This window comes from Alosa pseudoharengus, unplaced genomic scaffold (genome assembly GCF_046254945.1).
Source record: "Alosa pseudoharengus isolate Yale_2024_CS ecotype anadromous, Long Island Sound unplaced genomic scaffold, YU_APseudo_1.1 YU_APseudo_1.1_scf_4, whole genome shotgun sequence".
NCBI classification, from domain to species: Eukaryota; Metazoa; Chordata; class Actinopteri; order Clupeiformes; family Clupeidae; genus Alosa; species Alosa pseudoharengus.
The window spans coordinates 22,099,767-22,119,246 of record NW_027468774.1 but is presented as its reverse complement, the minus strand read 5'-3'; the positions used below and the strand labels follow the sequence as shown (position 1 = coordinate 22,119,246).

Sequence of the window (19,480 nt, the reverse complement as noted above, 5' to 3'; positions counted from 1 at the left end):
TGAGTGTATAATTAATATCGGCATTCGGCAGTTAGACAAAGCGGATAAATATGACATTACACATCCTGTTAAACAGGATGCATGCAAAGCAACAAAGAAACTTAAACGCACTTAAAATTGCAGCATAACGTTTCAAAGGAAAACACCAAACGCCTTTCTTTTCAGTTTTTTTATTCAGTGTTCACTTCATTGTAACATCCATGTACAAAAGACTCAAGGCAACAGAAAAAAAAGGCAACACAGATGTTGAGACAGTGAAACAGGATGTTGAGAAGTGATCTAGGGCAGTGGTTCTTAACTGGTCTGGCTTTGGGACCCACAATTTCCCATGTTCATGAAGTCACGACCCATATATATTTTATAGCGTTCAAGACAACAGATTTGGTGAGCTACATGCTAAGAAAGGCGAAGTGCCTGTAGGCCTATTTGTTTGGAACATGCTGTTTGGCATTACATTTGTGAAGTCTCCAACTACTGATATCACCTTAAAGTACTTAGGTCTGTCTTGTGTACTTTATTATGAGGCATTTTCACTCATGTTCCAGCAATTGTGAACATCGCACACTGTGGATTCTGCACCATTTCGTCTCAATTTAAGTCTATTTGAAATGGGTGATTTCTTTTTTTTTAACCACAAGCTCCACGACCCACCCAGAATGGTTCTGCGGCCCACTTTTGGGTCCCGACCCACCAGTTAAGAACCACTGATCTAGGGAACATTTGGCCAAAAAATGGAGGCAATGTGACTCCAGTATATAAAAATTATATAATTTTAAAATGGTCAACAATGTCAAAGTTGTCTCAATCAGAGATGCTGGCGCGCACACACACACACACACACACCACATCGTACCAATGTTCTCCACTTGGTGACCTTTTCTACCTATCACCTAAATTCTGTAGACTGAGTGATGTGAAGTTTGCCAACAGGTCCGTCACCTCATCCACCTTAGAGAAAAAAAGAGAGAAAGGATGATTTGTATTATTTATGAATACTGTAATACTTTGTTAATCCTGACTTTGTGTTCCTAGAGATGATCTAGCAACAAACAATTACGGCATTTACAGCATTTTCCTAAACATATGAAAAGAAAGTTATAATAGCCTACTAACGCAAAAGTAGTTATTCTGTTGTGAAAATCACAAAGGAAGACGGAGATTACGACACAGGAAGAGGTTTCTTGAAAATATTTCCTGTGATAAGCTAGGTTTCCATTCAACTCATTCACCTATTTTAAGCAGATTTTAAGCTACTGTAATGGGAGTGGGGAAAGTGTTCACAAGGTTGGATTAAATTGCCTTGATGAGCTTGCATCTCTGTCTGTGCCTGTCAGCAAGAGAGCCACCAACAATTTTGAAGATATAGCTATTATTTCAGTTGCTGTATTTCCAATTCAAAGTCATGGTTACATGGAAAACGCAAGTACATCTTTATGTGACCCCAAACAGAGTGGGGTAGCAACCAACTGGAGGAGGAGAGATACCTGTTCCTTAGTGCGAGTATGCTGCAGTTGTGTTGAGATGTGTTCAAGCCTCTCTCTGTCCTCGCTTTGTCCCATCACGTTCAAGTACTCCCTCAGCATCTGAATGATCTGCACAGAGGTGGTGTTATGTTATTAATGTTGGTTAGAGTCAAGCACTGAGCCTGCAGCATCTTACTCTACTTGGTGAGGGACAATAAAATGTATTATGATCACTTGACGACCACCTCATACAATAGACCTGACACGAGATTGCTCCAGACCTCTGGAAGGTTGAGTCAGCAAATGTGCTTCACCTGTGTCACTTCCCCTCGTAGTGTCTCCAAACTCCGTGAGTCTCCATCTTGTAAGATGTTGAGTTTAGAGCGCGCTAAATGCAGCGGGGTCCGTCCAGCTCGGTCCAGCGCATCCACACGGGCGCCTAGAAAGCACATTCACTTGGTTAAGTGTTATGATTGCTCTCTGCTACCCAGTGTATCACAATAAATGACTAATAAATGTAATGGTCAAAACTTTGATATCAAAGTGCCTTTCCAAAAGTGCTGCATTGCTCTGCAATATAGTTGTGTTCCACAGCAACACTCAGATAACATCTTATATAAGGTCTCATTTATCTTAGAAATGACTAAAGGAATGAATAAATGACTACTCTTGTGCGCTTCACTTCTCACCTCCCCTCAGCAAAGTCGTGATGACAGGCACGTGATTGGTACAGGCCGCTGTGAAGACAGTTATATTCAGGCAATTTCTGATCAGACCTCACACACAAACACACATACACCCAACATAACTGCTCCAGTCATAGTGTGGTACTAGTTGCTATTAACAAATAATAACAAATGCCATGGCAGCATTGGCATTGCAGCATGTGAGTGAGTATTAATTTCCCAAGACAACATTAAAATCTCTGCAAGCTTTACATTACAACACACACACACACACACACACACACACACATACACTTGTGCCTCTTCAAATGTCTGTTTAGCTTACCCAGGTGTAGTGGGGTGTTTCCAAGGCTATCCCTCTGGTTTGGGTCTGCCCCATAGCTCAACAGCAGCTGGACTGAACCACCCAACAGATAAAAAGAAAAGTATTTTTTCCCCCTCTTATTATCCAAGTCAACCAAACATTCACCACATTTTTACACAATAAACCAGAAGTGTAAAATATCAGGCTAAGACATATTTATGCTTTCTCCATCTTCCCATTGTTCCTCACCCAAAATACATTAACACTGTTGCCAGCTTAGTGCAAGCAAAGACATACTCCAAAAGGTATGTATACTGCTACACTTACCAATAGTCTCATTTCCATTACAGGAAGAGAAATGTAAGGCTGTTCTACCCTTGTCATCTGCTGCACAGGGATCAATGTCTTCCTCCAGAAGCCGACGCACTGGTTGACATATGTAAAATAAGTGGTTATACAAGCATTACTGGTATTTCATAGAGACATACTACCATCACACAAACAATTTAAATTTGGTCTCTCACCTGTGTCTATGTCATTTCCATTTGCAGCTTCTCTGAGCCTCCTCACAGCTGAGGAAAGTGATGACAGAGATTAGGTTAGACAAGTGGTGCTGGCAAAACGCTCTGGCCACGATTATGACGGGCCATGTTTTGCATGAACCACTGATTGCTCTTTGTTATGTGCTTAAATGTCCTCTGGTCGCAGTAACCAGTGGAATCATTAGCATTAACCTAGCTAATATAAGGCCGAATTCGGTCAACAGCAACATGTTTAACAAAATAAAGCTACGACTTTTAAAAGGCTTGTTTATTACAATGCATTTATGTGCACATGACATTATGATTGTGACATCCGCTACTCAGGACAGCAGTAGAAATTCAGCAATAAGCAAGTCTTAACTTACCATATACATCTTTCCCTATTGGCCCCACATTCCGCCGGACTCTGATATGGCGTCTGGCTCTGCTCCCTGTCACTTTCCCCGCTTTGCTTCCGACTCCCGTTGAAGCGCCAGCTCGACCTGGTTCCCAAAGCAAGTGCAAGTAGCGGAGTTCTTGCTCGGCTGTCGATCCAGTCCGATTCAGCCTCAGTGATTTGTCCCCAAAACCAGTGATACCAAATCCGGTGGTAGCTCCCTCGTCTACCCCCTTCTCATTCTGTCCTTTTTCAGTGTCTTTAGATTGTCCAGTTCCGATTGTATACTCGCCTTCAGAGCTTGACCGCTCGTCGTCGGAAAAGGTTGCAACAATTGGACTCCACCCGTCCATCTTCAGGACATTTGTTAAATCTAGTCGCTGTTCTACAATAACGAGCGTGTATTGTAGATGATCTCACGTTAAATGCATTTGGTGACAGCAATTTTCAACACGCTTGAACAAGCATCTTTCGTCTGACTGCACACAGTTGGCGTATACCAACAGTTGCGAATGAGGAAACAACTACATCTCTCGTGCCATTTCGGCTCAAATATTTGAATGCAATTACAAGGGTTGTCTTTTGCAGTACGATCCAACATGTCGTCTGTTTCACATGAGCGCTTCCGCCCAATAAAGAACTTCATTGTAGACATAGCACGAGAGGAACCAATGGAATCTAACGATACTCATATCATTTCCCAATGACACGGGAGCATGCACGGGTGACGCATGCGACCCTGTACTGAACATTTGGGGCGACATGATCATGGACAGAAATTTGCTCCACATACACATATTTCGTGACTCCTATTAACAATCCAGTCGTCCAGTATGTAGAATTGGAGTTGGCCTATGCATTCAAAGATATATTAACCGTATTCATGTTTTAGGCCTATGCTATAATCAGTAGACATTATGCAAGTCTTTAGTGTGACTTCTGATAAACCTTAAATAAAGTTTAATAGTGACTGATGCTGGAGGAGCTTTGGATTATGCTGAAAACATTTTAACATTATACATTTTAAAAACAAAAAGTACCAATAATTATATATTTTTGCCCATATCAACAGTCATATAACAGGCTATAATGTAACATACACAAAATGCATCTTACAATGTAAACATTCACCCTCTTAGAGGAAAAAGGGAAATAAAGGAGGTAGAGGAGATTCAAGACTTGTCCCAGATCTTTGGTTTTATCTGGACATAAATCAAAGGCCATCAAAGTTCATTGCAGATGTGACTGCTGCTTCAGTGTGTGGTAAGGACTGAGGAAGTTGTGGGTTCTCTCTCAGAACCTCAGTGTCCTGGAGGTCAGGCATAAGCCCAGCATCACGTGCATGTTGCCATAATTGCCGATTGCCCACAATCCCCTGCTTTTTGAGGTAGCCCTGCCGACAGAAGAGAGGAGGCTTCTGGCTTGTCAGAGAGAATCGGAAACAGGATTCTGGGGGAGAAAATGTAGAGCACAACAGTCACAAAAGGAAAAATACAGAAAAAATGCAGAACACAAATGATGCATATTATACAATAAAACCCAGTTGAACATCCTTAGTGTGAAGAATGGCATTATACCAGGCCAGCATGATCAGACCTGCATAGAATGTCCGCAGGTCCCTTTGGAAACAGTTCTCTAGGAAGCGCCGCAGTGGCTGGCTGTGAGAGATTGGCTGGTCCCACTCTGTCAGGAAGTCCTCGATCATGTGGTGTATTGCCTTGGGCCGTGGTAGTGGCCAGCCGATAGGACGCAGGCGCATGTCCTTCTCTATAAATGGTGTGAAGGAATTAAAAATATTTTAATGTATTAATTTATATTCAGTCATTTATAATTGTTTATAAAGTGGTATAAGTTATAAGTGTTTTATAAAAGTGTTTGCAGTTGTCAGCATGTGTACTGTTAGTCTTCCCAAAAGAAGTTCCTGTCTACAATCCTTCAACATGGGAAAATTGGTTACACTAAATCACAGTGCAGGGAGCTATGAGTAGGGTTTATCTCAAGGTAACAGATGCATAATCCTTAATGTTCTACAAACCTCTGAAATCCGTTTAAAACTGTGAAATATGATCATAGGCAGTCTAGCCCTCAAAAAGGAATGACAGAAATCCTAGATTACGTATATCAAAGTACAAGCAGTTTCAAATAACAGAATTAATTTAAGCCTGAATCCTTGTTACATTAGCATAAAGCAGGTCTGAGGAATGTCTGTCCCGCCTTCGCTTAAGCTCACCAGTGGGTAGTGTGTCGTAGTAATACAGAACCGGGTGAAGGAAGCTGGACCTCCAGGCCCGTGTCCACTCGGACTCTGCCCGGTTTGGCCCCAGGGTGTCTGTGTGGTTCAGACCATACTGCAGGACCAGAACCAGCAGGCCCTTCTCTGGGACCCGATGACCTGAGAGAGTGGGCAGCTGTGACAGGGCCTGAACAGGGAACTCCTCCAGATACTCGCAGTAAGATCTTATCAGAGAGAAGAAGCCAAAGACACATCGCCATTACGTGAATACTGAATGAAAGCAGCATGCCTACAATCTCTCTAATTGTACACTGAGAGACTGACAGCCCTATTATTTCCATCTGAACACAACATTTACATTTATTCATTTAGCAGACGCTTTTATCCCAAGCGACTTAACAAGCAAGAGAATAACATTCATGCTACATTGCAGAGGAGACCTTAACTAGAATTTACTACTGCATCTGTCAATACTAGAGGATAGGAGTGCCGACATTATAAGTACTAGTCAAATTGTGGTAGGAGGAGAAAGTGGTAGAAGGAGGTAGAGGAGGGAAGAGAGGAATGTGCATAGTAATTGCGCATCAGGTGTGTCAGGTTGTCAGAAGCACTAGGTATCCTTGGAAGAGTTAGGTCTTCAAGGGTTTTTTTAATAATAGTGATACTATTTTACTGAAAGACAGGAAGTCTAACAGGAAATGCAAAGAGCCTTCACAACCTCCTCTTACCCATGCAGTAATACTACATCCCCTAGCACTCCAAACATTTGGTATGGTCCAGATGCTTCATTAACCCTTTTCAGCAGCCAAGAGAGCAGCTGACTGGTTGGGAGCTTGGTGGCAGGCCAAGCATTGCCATGGTAACGTTGCTCTAGAACTCTGTGGACTGCTCGCACTGAAACACAGTAGAACCAGAGAGGAGGTATGGTACAATGAACAACGTGAAATGTGAAAATCTGAAATGTTTCACTCCTGCTCAAACAGTAAACAGAAAACAATCTGACCTCCATACCGTGCTCTTACCATATAGAATGCCTCAGTTAAATAAGCAAAACTATAGGCATTAAGTGATGTATCATTGTAAGTAGATGACCCCTTATTTATTAATGTAAATGTTTTTTGTTATTGATGTAAAACAAACAGCGATTGAGTCAGAATGTTTAGTCTGAAAGATACCTGTGTAGCGGAAGCCATGCACAAATCCTCCAGCAGACATGCGGTAGTCAAGAGAGTGACCAGCTGTCCCCAGCACAAACATGTTGGGGGTTCCCCTGCCCTCGTACCAAGCTGTGACTGCTGGTAACCGCCCTCTGGCACTTTTACTGTGCACAGGACGTGCAGAGCTAGAAATTAAATTTAAAAAAGAGATAGATTCTGAAGAATGTTTTTGTTGTGATATTATGCAATGCATGATTTATATTTGAATACACTCCAATGATGTAACCAGTGGGACTTTTGTGCTTTTATATAAAAATTAAATCTCACCCATCAAAAATTGAGAAATTGAAGCGGAATCCAAGGCAGCGGATCACACGGTCATAAGGCTGACGAAGGGAGAAGTTGTCGTTGTGGTAACCCGGCAGGTTTTCTGCTTTGACCTTGGCGCTGCCGTTCCTAGAGCTGTCATCCAGAAGTTCGGCCAGCGTGAGGTACAGCTGACCTCTCCCCTGGCCCTCCTTTGCCCTGGCCTTCTTCCTCTGTCCCGACCTCCTCCCTCCATTCCCTCTCTCTCGTCTCACGATTGCAATGTCCTCCAGGCCTCCCTCCACCAGGCCATCCAGGGACTTGAGCTGATATGTGTCCAGCAGCTCATTGTTTACAGCCCTAAAGAGAATATGGGCCACACACACACACACACACAGCATCAGTGCTCAGCAAAACATGGAAAAATGCCTGACATAAACATGCTGGAAAAAAAGGCAAGAAAATAAAGATGTGAGAAATTGGAATAGGAAGAACATGCTTTAGATATCATTATGTCAAAGAAATATGCTGTGAATCCAGCTTTTGTGTTGTAGTCTTTTCAAGTTTATGTAACCACAATATGAATGTATGTATAGCATTTTAATAAAAACTCTGTAACAATGTACTGTCATGATTGTAAATATGGCAATAGCAATTCATATCCAATACCACCAAAACAGAGAGCAGAATCAAGCTCTCAGTTCTCACCTCAGGTCTCCAACATAATGCGTCTGCCAGGCTAGTCTCACAGGGTTTGGGCTGTACAGGTGCACACGACTCGCTCTTCCCATGATGCTCTGAGCAGTCTCAAAGGCCGCGTTGCCCTTGCCAAGGATCAGGATAGCTTGGTCCCTGTACTCCTCAGGATCCACAGGAATTGACTCATAACCTTCCACCAGATCTGACCCTTCAAAGTTCACCTGCTGAGGTACCCACAAACCGGTTGACATCAACAGAACACTGGATAAAAAAGAGAAGAACATGTGGAACAAAAACATTTCTCAATTCATCTCTTAAATAGGAAAAGGTAGTTTAAATAGGAGAAAACAATGCAATGTATTTACTCATCTAATGTATACAGTATACCGTTAGCACATTACACACAATTAGCCATAATAACATAATAACTGATTGTGGGAGCATGGCACCTGAGGTAATTTATGTGATTTACACTGAATTTTATCTCTATCCTTAGACTGGTCATGGCCTTAGGTTTATGATCCATACAACTCGATCACTGATGCACAAAAATGCATGATTTCCTTCTGTCTCACAACAACTATGTTCAAAAGCCTCTAAAATAACTAAATACAAATGTAAAAGAAAGTTTCACTAATCACATCACACCTACACACACACATACCTGCATTTGTAAACAGATCCGTGCTGATCAGTCAGGATGTACCCTCTTTTACTGCTTAGATCAGTGGCTCGTATCTTTCCAACGTCCACTCCATACCGCACCTTAAGTCCCAGTTCTTTCACATACATGGAGAGATAGCGGGGAAAGTCATCTGCTTCTGGGTACAGTTGACGACTGATTCGTTGAAAGAGCAAGTCTGGCCTGTCACTCAGCAGAGAGTTCCAGTCATGGCGTAGATTGAACTCTCTGTTCCTCCTCCCAGTGTAAATTTTGTTGATGCTGATGAGTTTTCTATGACGTGGATATCTACAAACATAATGCAAAAGTAAGTGTAGCCTACAATACACAATAAAGTAAAAAAGCTCTTCTAATGTTATGGCAGACCACTGACCCCACAACCAGGTTCTTTTAAACACTGAATGACATTTTTGCAAGAGCAAAATCAAAAGCCACGCACACATTGAAAAAGCTCCCAGGGCCTGTGTTCCTTTCCAAAATGATGTAGTCCCTTCCACGTTTCTCCAGGAAGTAGCCCATCTGAAGCCCTGCAGGTCCACCCCCCAGAACGCAGTAGTCATGGTGATGATGGGTGCTATTGGGACCCAACTGGACCTTAGGGTTAACGTTACAGCTGATGAGTGTGAAAAGAAAAGGCAGGAAAGGAAAGAGGTCCATCTGATCTAAGGAGAAACATGGGAGACAGGGGACACAGATGGTGATGCAAGTAGGTAAATGGACCGACCACTGGCCAGTAGGCCTATCTTGTAGCCTACAATGTGTTTTCACTATAGCAGTCATTTGATTACCACATACTCCACATAATACATAGGATATCACTTAGGCTACACTACAAAATACAAAATAGATAAACAATTAACCAAAGATGTTACAGAGAGCATTTGATCTCTATAGCCTACACACACGAGGTATCCTTATAAAAAAACAAGAGCGAAAATGTTATTTCGAGATGCCTGCTAAAGGGCCCTGATGATATGGATCCACGCGCTGTGCTTCGAGCAGCACCCAACTCCGATGTTGGACTCTGGGGTGGCATCTCATCATTATCCCCGCTAATTTCCCGAAGCACAGCGATATCTCTAGACAAAAAACTCTTCAGTTATGTTGCTTACCTTTCGACGGAACAGGTCCCGATCCAGAGATAAGGCAAGAAATGAATGAGTCAGAGAGGTCCACTAAGCCCTACATTTCCCGATGTTATTCCGCTTTTGTAACTGCATGAAACAGCTGGAACTGAACCGCTCAAATCACAGAACTCCGCTTGCCGTCAACCCAGATAACCAATCAGAGGGCGTCATATGTAAGAAGAGGCGTGACTACATCCGATTACTTTGTGCAGACTCTATTTTCATAAAATCAACTTAAACAGGTTATGATGATTACTATATTAGGCCTACTATTTGTGTTTACACCCCAAGAGATGGCCTACTACGTTGTAGTATTATGTTTTCGAACGAAACCCTTGCAATAATAGCATTAAACATTGTTCAAATTTGTATAATGGGTACCAAAATAATGTTTCTTCTTCAAGTCAATTTCTGCTCGTTTATTGTGGGAATATCAGGTATTTTCAGTTAGAAAGAAAAAACATAGCCTATTGTTTGACCTGGGTTGGGTGAGGTCTTTACAATTCTTCATACCAAGTGAATTTTCAGTGTGATTGTTTTTGTAAATTAACTTCTGTAAACTATGATAGGTCAAAAGTTTCAATAAACTTATACAGTTAAACACTAACTGGAGATGTAGCTTTAGCCCTGGACAGTTGTGTTTAAACACTGATTTAGAAGTAGCCTATTTTGACAATGACAATGCAGAAACAGCTAATTGTGCTGACTGCTGATACACTAATATTAGGAGGAATAATTAATCCCTGAGTCACGATCTAGTACACTTTTGCATGAGTCGCCATAACAAAAATATGCCTGGTCATGATAAACTGAGGCAAGTTGGCTATGGGAAATGAGTCAACAATCTCGGTTCCTCTTGTTTCTCAACAGAGCGTCAGGATATAAAAGGAGCACTAAGAGCCAAAGAGTTTAGTTCAGAACTCAAACTGAAGACAGAAGAAGCTCTTGAATACTTAATTTCACAGATACACCAATTCAAGGCAGGCTACAATAAATGCTGGTATGAATTAGAATATAATTAGTCTTTTGTCAAGGCCTACTTTTAATTAAAAAAAATCTGTTGCAGACATGGAGCTGAAGAGTAGTCGCAGAGATGACACCAAAATCACTGACAGGTAAGGAGCTGCACAAGCTTCAGTTTTGCCTTTGCTTTTTCATTCACATCCGTGGCTCAGCCATGCTAAAGTATGATGTCCCCCTCAGGGATGACTAAAATAGCCACTATAGGCCTGGGCCAGTTTCCTGCACATTGAGCCTGGTCCTACACTAAAAGCTTTTTCTCAATAGAGATCTGTAATGAAATTATCTTTTAGTCCAGCAGGCTTGATAGGGAAACTGGTCCTGGCTATGTATGTGTAGATTAGTCTATGTAAATGCACATTTCCTCCACTCTTTCTTAATTTTTCTAATTACTGTGTTTTGTAATTCATCATTCAAATAATGTAATTTTCTTTTATATGTTTTTTGTTTTTGATTAGCCAACTTCTAATGACCTTCTTTTTAACTCTATCATGGCAAAATTGGTTGTAGGCTACCAGTAAAGTTGATGTTGAAAGTTTCTGTTTTTTTTCCCTCTGCAGTGACCTGTCAGAGCAGATCAAAGCAGTGACCAAAGACAGTCACATCCGAGCTGAGAACACAGAGTTGATGCTGAGCTACCAGAAGGGAGAGATCACACTCCCACAGTATCAGGTGAGTGAACACCTGCTCTCTGTAATACTAATGAGGTTAACAAATGAAGTGGATCAATTTGACTTATCCTGATGCCATGTCAGATGAATGCTCAGCTGTTATGTTAATTATGCCACAATGGGTCAATCTCACAAACAATCTCAACAGAAAAAAAACTGAAAAAGGCAGAGATGTTACACCCTCAGATGTGATAACATGATAGTAAACCAGATAATTACTTGTCCAGGTACCAACAAAGAATGCTTCTATTTACCCAACACTAAAGGAAAAATGATTTCGCCATTTGTCTGCAGCTTCTGCTCTGCTCCTTGTATGAGGTCTATCGTGCGCTGGAGGATGAGCTGGACAGGAGTGCCTCCCACCCGAGTGTGGTTCCCATCTACTTTCCCCAGGAGCTGGGTCGACTGGAGGCTCTGGAGGAGGATCTGGAGCACTTCTTTGGCCCACACTGGCGCAAAAGGATAACTGTGCCTGCTGCAACACAAAGATATGTCCAGAGGCTCAGAGAGGTATGCAGCAGTATAGGCATTTTAAAATGTTAAAGGACCTAAAGAGTATTTATTTACCTACCTTCCCATTACCTAAAACTGGCATCAAAACTGTAGTATTATTTTTTCCAATAGATTGGTAAACAGAATCCTAGACTCCTGGTGGCCCACGCATACACCCGCTACCTGGGTGACCTGTCCGGTGGTCAGGTCTTGGGGCGCATTACCCAAAAGTCTCTGGGGCTGAGCAATCAGGAGGGCCTGTCCTTTTTTTCCTTCCCGGGTGTGCCGAGCCCCAACCGCTTCAAGCAGCTCTACCGCAGCCGCATGAACAGCATCGAGCTGACCAAAGAGGAGCGACAGGAGCTGCTGAACGAGGCCGTCCTGGCCTTCGAGGCCAACATTGAGGTGAGCGGAACAGACAACCAATTGCAGTTTCAGTTCCAACGTTGAGCTCTCACCGCAGGGGCCCGGTTCTCTGGAAGTGAACTTACTCGTGGGTGTGGGAAGAGGCTGTTTTAGCTGCCTAGCAACAAACTCATTCTCTCCACACTTCATAGTATTCCAGCTCAACCCAGAGGGCTTGAACAGGGCAGATGAACTTGCATGAACTTGAACAGGGCATTTCAGTACATCAGCAAACAATGGCAGGAAAGATGTAGGAGCGTAGCCTACTGGCAGAACAATTTCTTGCCTATTTTCTGACATATGCAATGATGCCAAATAGGAAGGGAAAAGAGGAATCATAAATGTCTATGCAAGCATGTACCAGAATATATGACCCAAAGTGGCCTTCATTTTGGAGGAATCACTGATCAGGCATTAATCTGGGTTTGCTGGTGGTTTTTTTTTTCCTTCATCAGATGTTTGATGACCTTCAGAAAATGTTGAGTCTCACCAAGGGCACAGGTATGATTTCTAGTTCTCTTCATATTTCTCCCCATGAAAATCTTGAAAATCTTTTTTTTAAATAATTATCAGCACTTTGAATATAGCCTCATGAATTTACCCAATTGATTTAATATGATCCCATGGTTACTCTATTTTTTCAGATGTGTTGAAGGACACGTCTACAACCGCCAATCAAAAGACTCTGTACAATCCTGTCTTACAGTTCACCGCGGGTGTATGTGTTGCCTTGGCAACAATTGGCATGGGAATGTATGCATTTTGAGTGTCTGTGCTGAATGTGTCTACCATATACTTTTGTGCTGGCATTGCTTTGAATATATTTGTTGCACATCCTTAAGGCAAGTTAACACAAAGTAATTGTATAATTATATGCTGTGTGATTCCAGTATGCCATTTTCCCCTCATGCTATTAACCCAATAGTACATAGTTAGACCACTACCAACATCCACTGCTGATACATGAAGTATGTAAACATATCAACTGTACATTTGTAACTGTATATAAACTTGTAAATTCTGAATATAAATATTCTTAATTTTAAAACTAACTCTTAAGTCAATAAAACTGAAACAGCATTTTGATGCACTGTTATCATTTAAATAGAAATTGACAAAGCTTTAACAATAACTTTTATTTAGATTTTACTTTTTTGCTAAGAAATACAAAACATGAAGCCATCTTTCATCATTCATACAGTTTAATATCTAGTGCTGTGCTTTCTCCATACAAGAAAAGTACTTTCACCCAAATATTGTTATCTTGGAGCAAAATGAGTTGGCAAATGCTCAAACTTGCACCTTGACTTTTTTTGACAGGAGTCAAATATTTGTTTCAGAATTGTATCCCATTTAGGATAACAAGAGCAATACCCCTTTTCTAGTCTATTTACAAACAGATATGAAGGATTACATGCGTTACCATGTACTCCCTCACAGCATATGGTCCAACAAGTCACAATAGGAATCATAAGCCTGTCTTTCCCTCCGTCTCAAAGACGCCTCAGAATCTTTATGGAGTCGTAGAGCAGCTCTACTTGACTCTGTAGAGAACCTTCCTCTGCATGCGGTGCTGAAGCTCTCCCCTCCTTAGCATGAGGTGCAGCACCTTTAAGATCGCATGCTCCGGGTACTTCTGCAGAGGCCCAGGGGGAAGACAAAGAGGCAAAAAGGTCAAGTTAATAGGTGAGGACAAGGGTACCTTGTAGAACAACATTTTCTTTCAATAGCAAAGAAGCATTACTTTGCCCAGAGATAATGTTACCACGCTAACAAACCATTCATGCAATACGCTAGCATAGAGAGATAGATAGATACTTTATTGATCCCCAAGGGGAAATTCAAGGAATCAAGGAACGTGTGTGCTAGAGTACATGCAATAACACACACCTGTTTGGTGAAGTCCTGGACGATGCTGTGCTCAGACACTTGGGAGCCGATGGCAAAGCGGCGCTTCATCTGCTTCTCGATGCGAGAGAGCATTTCCTGGTCCTCCTGAGAGGTGAAGCCCTCCACACCTGCCGACACGGAAGCAAGCACAGTAAACACCACAGCCGAATGACATGCATTTATGCAGCAAATGTGTGACATTATTTCAAATTCCTATATTTGCTTCAAAGGATTCAGAACTGGCTGAAAACAAAAGACAACACCTCACTGTAAATGTATGTGTGTAGTTCATCTCATAACATAAGAGATTAAAAAGATAACTGAAAAACAAAAATGTTGACCACACACACACACACACATACCTGAGAGGCTTCCAGAGTGGGCGGCATCTAGTGTTGACACCTGGAATAGGCGGAGGGCCTCGTCCACCTCCTCTTCTCCAGCCACAGCTTGTAGTTTCATTTTGGCCAGAGACTCTGCAATGCGCACCACTGCCTCCAACTGCCTGCAGGGGGCAATAGTGCACCACAGCAATTACAGTCGACCCTGAACTGCACTTTGGTTACTTCTAGTCCAACAGTGGCAATAGTAACAGATCTAGACATCACTGCATTTCAAGTAATATTTCTATAAATATATATTGTAGACACTAGTATTATAATTACACAACATATTTTGCTAGTTTGTAAAAGTGGCTCTGAATGCAAATGTAAGAATGGCTGAGGGGCCAGGTGTGGCTTACCTGACTGTGATGGGGATGGATGCCCGCTTGTCACTCTCACGCTCGTGGTCCCTGGCCCCACTCCTCATGACCACATAGCGGTTCTTCAGCTTCTCTGCCGCTACTGCAGACAGGCGTGGGCCACATTTCCTGGTTAGAGGGAACACGTGCACAAAATAAACAAATAAATAAATAAATAAATAAATAAATAAATAAATGTAATTGCTGGGTGATTTCAGATCACTGCATCAACACCACATGATAAAACTAAAACTTTACATTCCCAAAACATGCCATTTTAAACCAAAAGTATTGAGATCAGATAAGTGGTGATAAATTCAATTTCGATTAATGTGATAAAACGGACTGTAACTCACACTCTGACATAGCCAATGTATTTCTTCAGTGTGGCCAGAGGCACCTCGCCCTCCACACCCTCTGTCTGGGTCTGGGCACTTAGGTGGACATTCATCACGTGACGGGCCAGAGTCTGAACACAGAGCAGCACACACACACTTAGCACACATGCCACCTGCACAGCAGTTTAGCATGACCATCCATTGGCAAAAAACATGTGGGTTTTAAAAGTGGGTTGATTTAAATGGTTTTAAGTTAAACAGCAAAAAAAATTATAGCTCAAATTATAGCTCAAACAATCAAAAAACGCCAGCCAAGCTCACTGACCATGTCCCTCTCATGGTCGTGATGGTCTTTGACTATGAAGATCATGTCGAAACGGGACAGGATGGTGGGCATGAAGTCGATGTTGTCTTCGCCCTTGGTGTCATCCCAGCGACCGAACACTGAGTTGGCAGCTGCCAGCACGGAGCAGCGGGAGTTCAGGGTGGTGGTGATGCCAGCCTGGGATGGGTAACAGAGACCAATATTACACAGTGAGAAACACTACCTCTAACATATTCCAGTGGTGAGGGTGTTACACATAGTAGCATTTCGTGTACCTTTGCAATGGAGATGGTCTGCTGCTCCATAGCTTCATGGATGGCAACTCTGTCATCTTCCCTCATCTAGATAAAAGGTTACATTGCTTAGATGGTATCAACTGAACCAGTCAAGGGAGGGAGCCCCTCAGCAGTATTCATTAAAGAGATTTCATACAAATTTTAGTTCCAGGCAAGGACTTATTTAAAAATGATTCTTCTTGACCCTCAATGCACCAGACAGGTTCACATGGAAAAACAACAGCATCCTCACCTTGTCAAACTCGTCGATGCACACCACACCACCATCCGCCAGCACCATGGCCCCTCCCTCCATGATGAACCCACGTGTGTGGGGGTCACGTAGGACCGAAGCGGTCAGACCAGCTGCACTGCTACCTTTCCCTGAGGTGTACACCTGAGACAAGCAGAAATACAGGACAATAAAAACACCGCTCCTACCGATCACATTGCAAGACCACAACTACATAACATTTAGGTAGTTACAATTGCTGCTGTTTAATATTTGCTAATATTAAAAACAAATGACAGTGCCTTACCCCAATAGGTGAGCACCTTTCCACAAACTTCAACAGCTGAGACTTGGCTGTTCCTGGATCTCCCAACATCAACAGGTTGATGTCACCTCTGCGAGTGAGTCCGTCTGGAAGCCTGTGTTTAAAAACATTTAAAGAACCAGTTTTGAAATTGATATTACACAAAGAGAAAAGCACATCCTAAGTGAAAAGGCAACATTTAACTGTGACAAAATCAGATAAGGCATCCCATTCTCCCTACACACCTCTTCCTGGAGCCTCCGAACAGCAGGCAGGCGATGGCTTTCTTCATGTCATCACTGCCATAGATAGAGGGAGCGATGGAGCGGGAGAGGGAAGAATAGATATCCGGGGAGGCAGCCAGGGCACGAAGCTCCTCTTCCTCTTGAGGGGTGACTGAGCCAGCAGCTCCACGTCCTGGAAGAGGAAGAGAGCAGGAATTAATGAGTTCAAAAGAGTGACTAGTGGATTTGGTTCCATTTACAGGTGATTATTAACTCAATGTCTACAGTATGCATAAAAACTACTGTAAGATTTATCTTTTAACCTCCAGCCCACTCACCTGCTCCCTCTGTGTCCACCTGGATACCCACCACACGAAGATAGGACGTGCGGATGCCCACCGCTGCTAACTTGTCACGCCCTTTGGTCTTGGTGGCTGCACCCTTCTTGATAGAGTAGATGCCCATGATGGTCACCCTGTTCCCTGGCACCACACGGTCACACAGATACCTGAGGAGAGAAAGGGACAGATTTGGTGACTCATGCTAGCTTACACCCACACACCCAGCTATGAACACAAACTGGACACCACTGGACACTGTAAGAAATTCTTTCATTCAGTTCTTCCAGTTGAGCTATACGAGTCCAAAGAACCTTTCCCCTACTCCATCCAGCGTTCATAAATAAATGGGTGGGTGGTTTTTCTTAGTATGCCCTAGTCATATACCTGTCGCAGTACAGCTGCATGTGTCTGGGCATCTCTCCGTGAGGGACAGCATCAGGGGACTCCTGCAGCCGCAAGGTTTGGAAGTCCACACACAAGCATCGGTCGGGAATAATGAAATAGGGATCCACTGGACACTTCATGCGGCCTGCTTGCTCACTGCGGGACGGTATAAAAGATTAAACTGATTAAAAACAGTATCAAAGGCCCCAGCAGTGGTGCGACTGGCTGGGGCACCTGCACCGTACGCCGGTGCCCCGGTTTCGATTCCCGCCCCGTGGTCCTTTCCAGATCCCACCCCGACTCTCTCTCCCACTCACTTCCTGTCAATCTCCACTATCCTATCTAATTAAAGGCATAAAAAGCCCAAAAAATATACTTAAAAAAAAAAAAAAAAAAATGTATCAAAGATGTCATCCCTTTACTAAACTGACACATCACAGCTCATAATCTGCAACACGTTTCATTCAGATACAGCTGCATTACGGAACACCTTACAAAACAAATTGCAAACTTTAAATAGATCTCTCCATAAAACTCTGAACACACACAACAAAATACTAACTTGTTGCACTTGCGGGGTAGGGCATAGCCCTGCAGGCCAGGGGGGATGGGGATGTTGCTGATGACCGAGCGGCAGCCACGGCACTGCAGACACACGCGGGTAGCCTTGGCCCGCACCGCCGTGGAGGAGATAATGATGCCAGGGATCTTCACCAGACGGGACACCTGCTCTGACTGTAGGGGGAAATGCAATAAGAGATCAGGTGTAGCTCAGGGGTGGTAACCTGCATCAATGATATCTAACATTACTGTACAGTAATTTCATTCCTTTACTAAACTGACACATCACAGCTAATAAACTGTAACATATCTGAAGAACAGAAATCTGCACAGAAAAACATTGAAGTGAGTGGGCAATTGAATGATGAACAAGTGTGACCCATACCTTCAGGTTGCGAATGTTGGAAGGGTGAGCGTCGCTCTTCAGCATGACCTGGATGTCCTGCAGTGTCTCCTCCTCTACGGGACGAGGGCGAGTCACCTCGTCGGCAACTTCTTTGGCAGCCTCCTCCAGCTGTGACAATGAATGCAAACGTTAGCACATACCAATCCAAACACGGGATGTGGACGAGTTAATGCCAATGCCATGCTTCCAAAATAGTTAACTCATTACCAGTGGCAAATTATCTGTGGGGAGCTTGTGCAAGCAGTCAGAAAGGTCTTCATCAAAGCTGGCAAGATCCTCCATTTCAACTTCCACCCAGTACTCCCCCAGAGTGTAGTGCCTCTTCAACTCATCTCTAGAGTGATCAAAACAATAGATTGGAGATTTACACGTTACAAACAAACAAACAAACATCAACCTGAAATAGATCTTTAATTTTGATTGTGGATTATGGCAGTACAGGTGACATAATCTACCAAAACGATAAGGTAGGCTAGCTAACGTTAGCATTATTTCTGATCTGCTAATGTTCTCTTTAGTAATTCGGTGGGTAAGCCGACTTGCAGGTACAATTTTATATTGACTCACCTGTATTTGTATGTGAATCCAGTGCGATCAGTACCAACACGAAACTGTCTAAGAAATTCGCGAAATCTTTTCTTAATATGACTCCTTTTCACTGTTCCCTCATCTGCAAGTGAGTCGCCGCCACCGCCGAAACTATCGCTGAAGTAGATTCCTGGGTTGTCAAATCCGGACATCTTGTTCAGGTTGATTCAGGCGGTACCCTACAGTAAAAATCGTTTTGGTTGTGATAAATGTTGAATATTTCCACTCCGTATGTGGTCCGTGTATCCTCCTGCAAACAATACCCACCACGCTTTGTAACTTTCGCGGCAAAACTTTGCGTCACTATTCATTTGGACACTGCCTTCTTCCCCTCCTGATATTTTCATTGGCTTATACAACACGACCAACTCGCGGGAATGGTGACACGTGACTAAAGGGAGGCGCTTGAGCGGCTTGTTGGCGCGAATTCTGTGTTACCGGCTGGTTTCCAGCGAAAGATCTATCGTCGTGGTCAAAATAGAATCAAAGTATCCTTAAAATTCCCATCACGGTCAACGACAACGACAAAATTGTCTTGGTTTGTTTACTGGCTTTATCGTATCCTGGCAAAATAGTTCTAATGAAAGATAAAGTCTTTGTTAATGAAAGCATGCAAACGCCTGGGTCAATGAAGATGGAATAATTCAATGGATTTATACCATTTCACAGCATAACCTACTAAACGAAGAAAAAAGATTAGCTGTCCT

General features: G+C 42.8%; 4 protein-coding genes across 7 annotated transcripts; 1 reads left to right on the top strand and 3 right to left on the bottom strand.

Annotated features, from left to right (window-relative positions):
- Positions 1 to 156: 156 nt before the first annotated feature.
- ankrd54 (ankyrin repeat domain 54) lies at positions 157 to 3,940 on the bottom strand. Its single transcript, XM_076265315.1, has 8 exons — positions 3,361 to 3,940; positions 2,978 to 3,025; positions 2,781 to 2,879; positions 2,475 to 2,546; positions 2,153 to 2,200; positions 1,778 to 1,902; positions 1,485 to 1,592; positions 157 to 948 (listed from the first exon to the last, which is right to left on the bottom strand). The coding sequence occupies exons 1-8, from the start codon at positions 3,722 to 3,724 to the stop codon at positions 880 to 882; spliced, it is 933 nt and encodes a 310-aa protein (XP_076121430.1). The 5' UTR covers positions 3,725 to 3,940; the 3' UTR covers positions 157 to 879.
- Positions 3,941 to 4,349: 409 nt separating this feature from the next.
- Positions 4,350 to 9,687, bottom strand: foxred2 (FAD-dependent oxidoreductase domain containing 2). Of its 3 annotated transcripts, none has more exons than XM_076265310.1 (10): positions 9,561 to 9,687; positions 8,888 to 9,110; positions 8,431 to 8,736; positions 7,776 to 8,027; positions 7,089 to 7,427; positions 6,780 to 6,946; positions 6,333 to 6,498; positions 5,602 to 5,828; positions 4,968 to 5,138; positions 4,350 to 4,820 (listed from the first exon to the last, which is right to left on the bottom strand). In XM_076265310.1, exons 2-10 carry the CDS (start codon positions 9,103 to 9,105, stop codon positions 4,585 to 4,587), a joined length of 2,082 nt encoding a protein of 693 aa, XP_076121425.1. In that variant the 5' UTR covers positions 9,106 to 9,110; positions 9,561 to 9,687; the 3' UTR covers positions 4,350 to 4,584. The 3 variants fall into 3 exon arrangements, with proteins under 3 accessions (XP_076121425.1, XP_076121426.1, XP_076121427.1); XM_076265311.1 differs by having other exon boundaries at positions 6,333 to 6,489; XM_076265312.1 differs by having other exon boundaries at positions 4,754 to 4,820; positions 4,949 to 5,138.
- Positions 9,688 to 10,482: 795 nt separating this feature from the next.
- hmox1a (heme oxygenase 1a) lies at positions 10,483 to 13,243 on the top strand. Of its 2 annotated transcripts, XM_076265313.1 has the most exons (7): positions 10,483 to 10,555; positions 10,642 to 10,690; positions 11,156 to 11,267; positions 11,561 to 11,776; positions 11,891 to 12,163; positions 12,619 to 12,664; positions 12,808 to 13,243. In XM_076265313.1, the coding sequence occupies exons 2-7, from the start codon at positions 10,644 to 10,646 to the stop codon at positions 12,927 to 12,929; spliced, it is 816 nt and encodes a 271-aa protein (XP_076121428.1). In that variant the 5' UTR covers positions 10,483 to 10,555; positions 10,642 to 10,643; the 3' UTR covers positions 12,930 to 13,243. The 2 variants fall into 2 exon arrangements, with proteins under 2 accessions (XP_076121428.1, XP_076121429.1); XM_076265314.1 differs by having other exon boundaries at positions 10,490 to 10,690.
- Positions 13,244 to 13,280: 37 nt separating this feature from the next.
- On the bottom strand, positions 13,281 to 19,054 carry mcm5 (minichromosome maintenance complex component 5). Its single transcript, XM_076265309.1, has 16 exons — positions 18,753 to 19,054; positions 18,393 to 18,519; positions 18,165 to 18,293; positions 17,781 to 17,953; positions 17,219 to 17,374; positions 16,832 to 17,001; positions 16,515 to 16,686; positions 16,273 to 16,384; positions 15,987 to 16,130; positions 15,734 to 15,799; positions 15,459 to 15,635; positions 15,152 to 15,264; positions 14,796 to 14,924; positions 14,416 to 14,558; positions 14,054 to 14,181; positions 13,281 to 13,799 (listed from the first exon to the last, which is right to left on the bottom strand). Exons 1-16 carry the CDS (start codon positions 18,923 to 18,925, stop codon positions 13,698 to 13,700), a joined length of 2,214 nt encoding a protein of 737 aa, XP_076121424.1. The 5' UTR covers positions 18,926 to 19,054; the 3' UTR covers positions 13,281 to 13,697.
- Between the last annotated feature and the right edge of the window lie 426 nt (positions 19,055 to 19,480).

Coding starts and splice junctions, on each gene's coding strand:
- ankrd54 (XM_076265315.1), bottom strand. CDS start 3,724: ATGGACGGGTGGAGTCCAATTGTTGCAACCTTTTCCGACGACGAGCGG. Junction 2,880..2,977: donor TGGAAATGACATAGACACAG/GTGAGAGACCAA, acceptor TATGTCAACCAG/TGCGTCGGCTTCTGGAGGAA. Junction 2,201..2,474: donor AAACACCCCACTACACCTGG/GTAAGCTAAACA, acceptor CTGTCTTCACAG/CGGCCTGTACCAATCACGTG.
- foxred2 (XM_076265310.1), bottom strand. CDS start 9,105: ATGGACCTCTTTCCTTTCCTGCCTTTTCTTTTCACACTCATCAGCTGT. Junction 8,737..8,887: donor CCTGGGAGCTTTTTCAATGT/GTGCGTGGCTTT, acceptor TTATGTTTGTAG/ATATCCACGTCATAGAAAAC. Junction 6,947..7,088: donor AATTTCTCAATTTTTGATGG/GTGAGATTTAAT, acceptor TTTAATTTCTAG/CTCTGCACGTCCTGTGCACA.
- hmox1a (XM_076265313.1), top strand. CDS start 10,644: ATGGAGCTGAAGAGTAGTCGCAGAGATGACACCAAAATCACTGACAG. Junction 11,777..11,890: donor ATGTCCAGAGGCTCAGAGAG/GTATGCAGCAGT, acceptor TTTTTCCAATAG/ATTGGTAAACAGAATCCTAG. Junction 12,164..12,618: donor CCTTCGAGGCCAACATTGAG/GTGAGCGGAACA, acceptor TTCCTTCATCAG/ATGTTTGATGACCTTCAGAA.
- mcm5 (XM_076265309.1), bottom strand. CDS start 18,925: ATGTCCGGATTTGACAACCCAGGAATCTACTTCAGCGATAGTTTCGGC. Junction 15,265..15,458: donor ACGACCATGAGAGGGACATG/GTCAGTGAGCTT, acceptor CTCTGTGTTCAG/ACTCTGGCCCGTCACGTGAT. Junction 14,559..14,795: donor TCCATCCCCATCACAGTCAG/GTAAGCCACACC, acceptor TGCCCCCTGCAG/GCAGTTGGAGGCAGTGGTGC.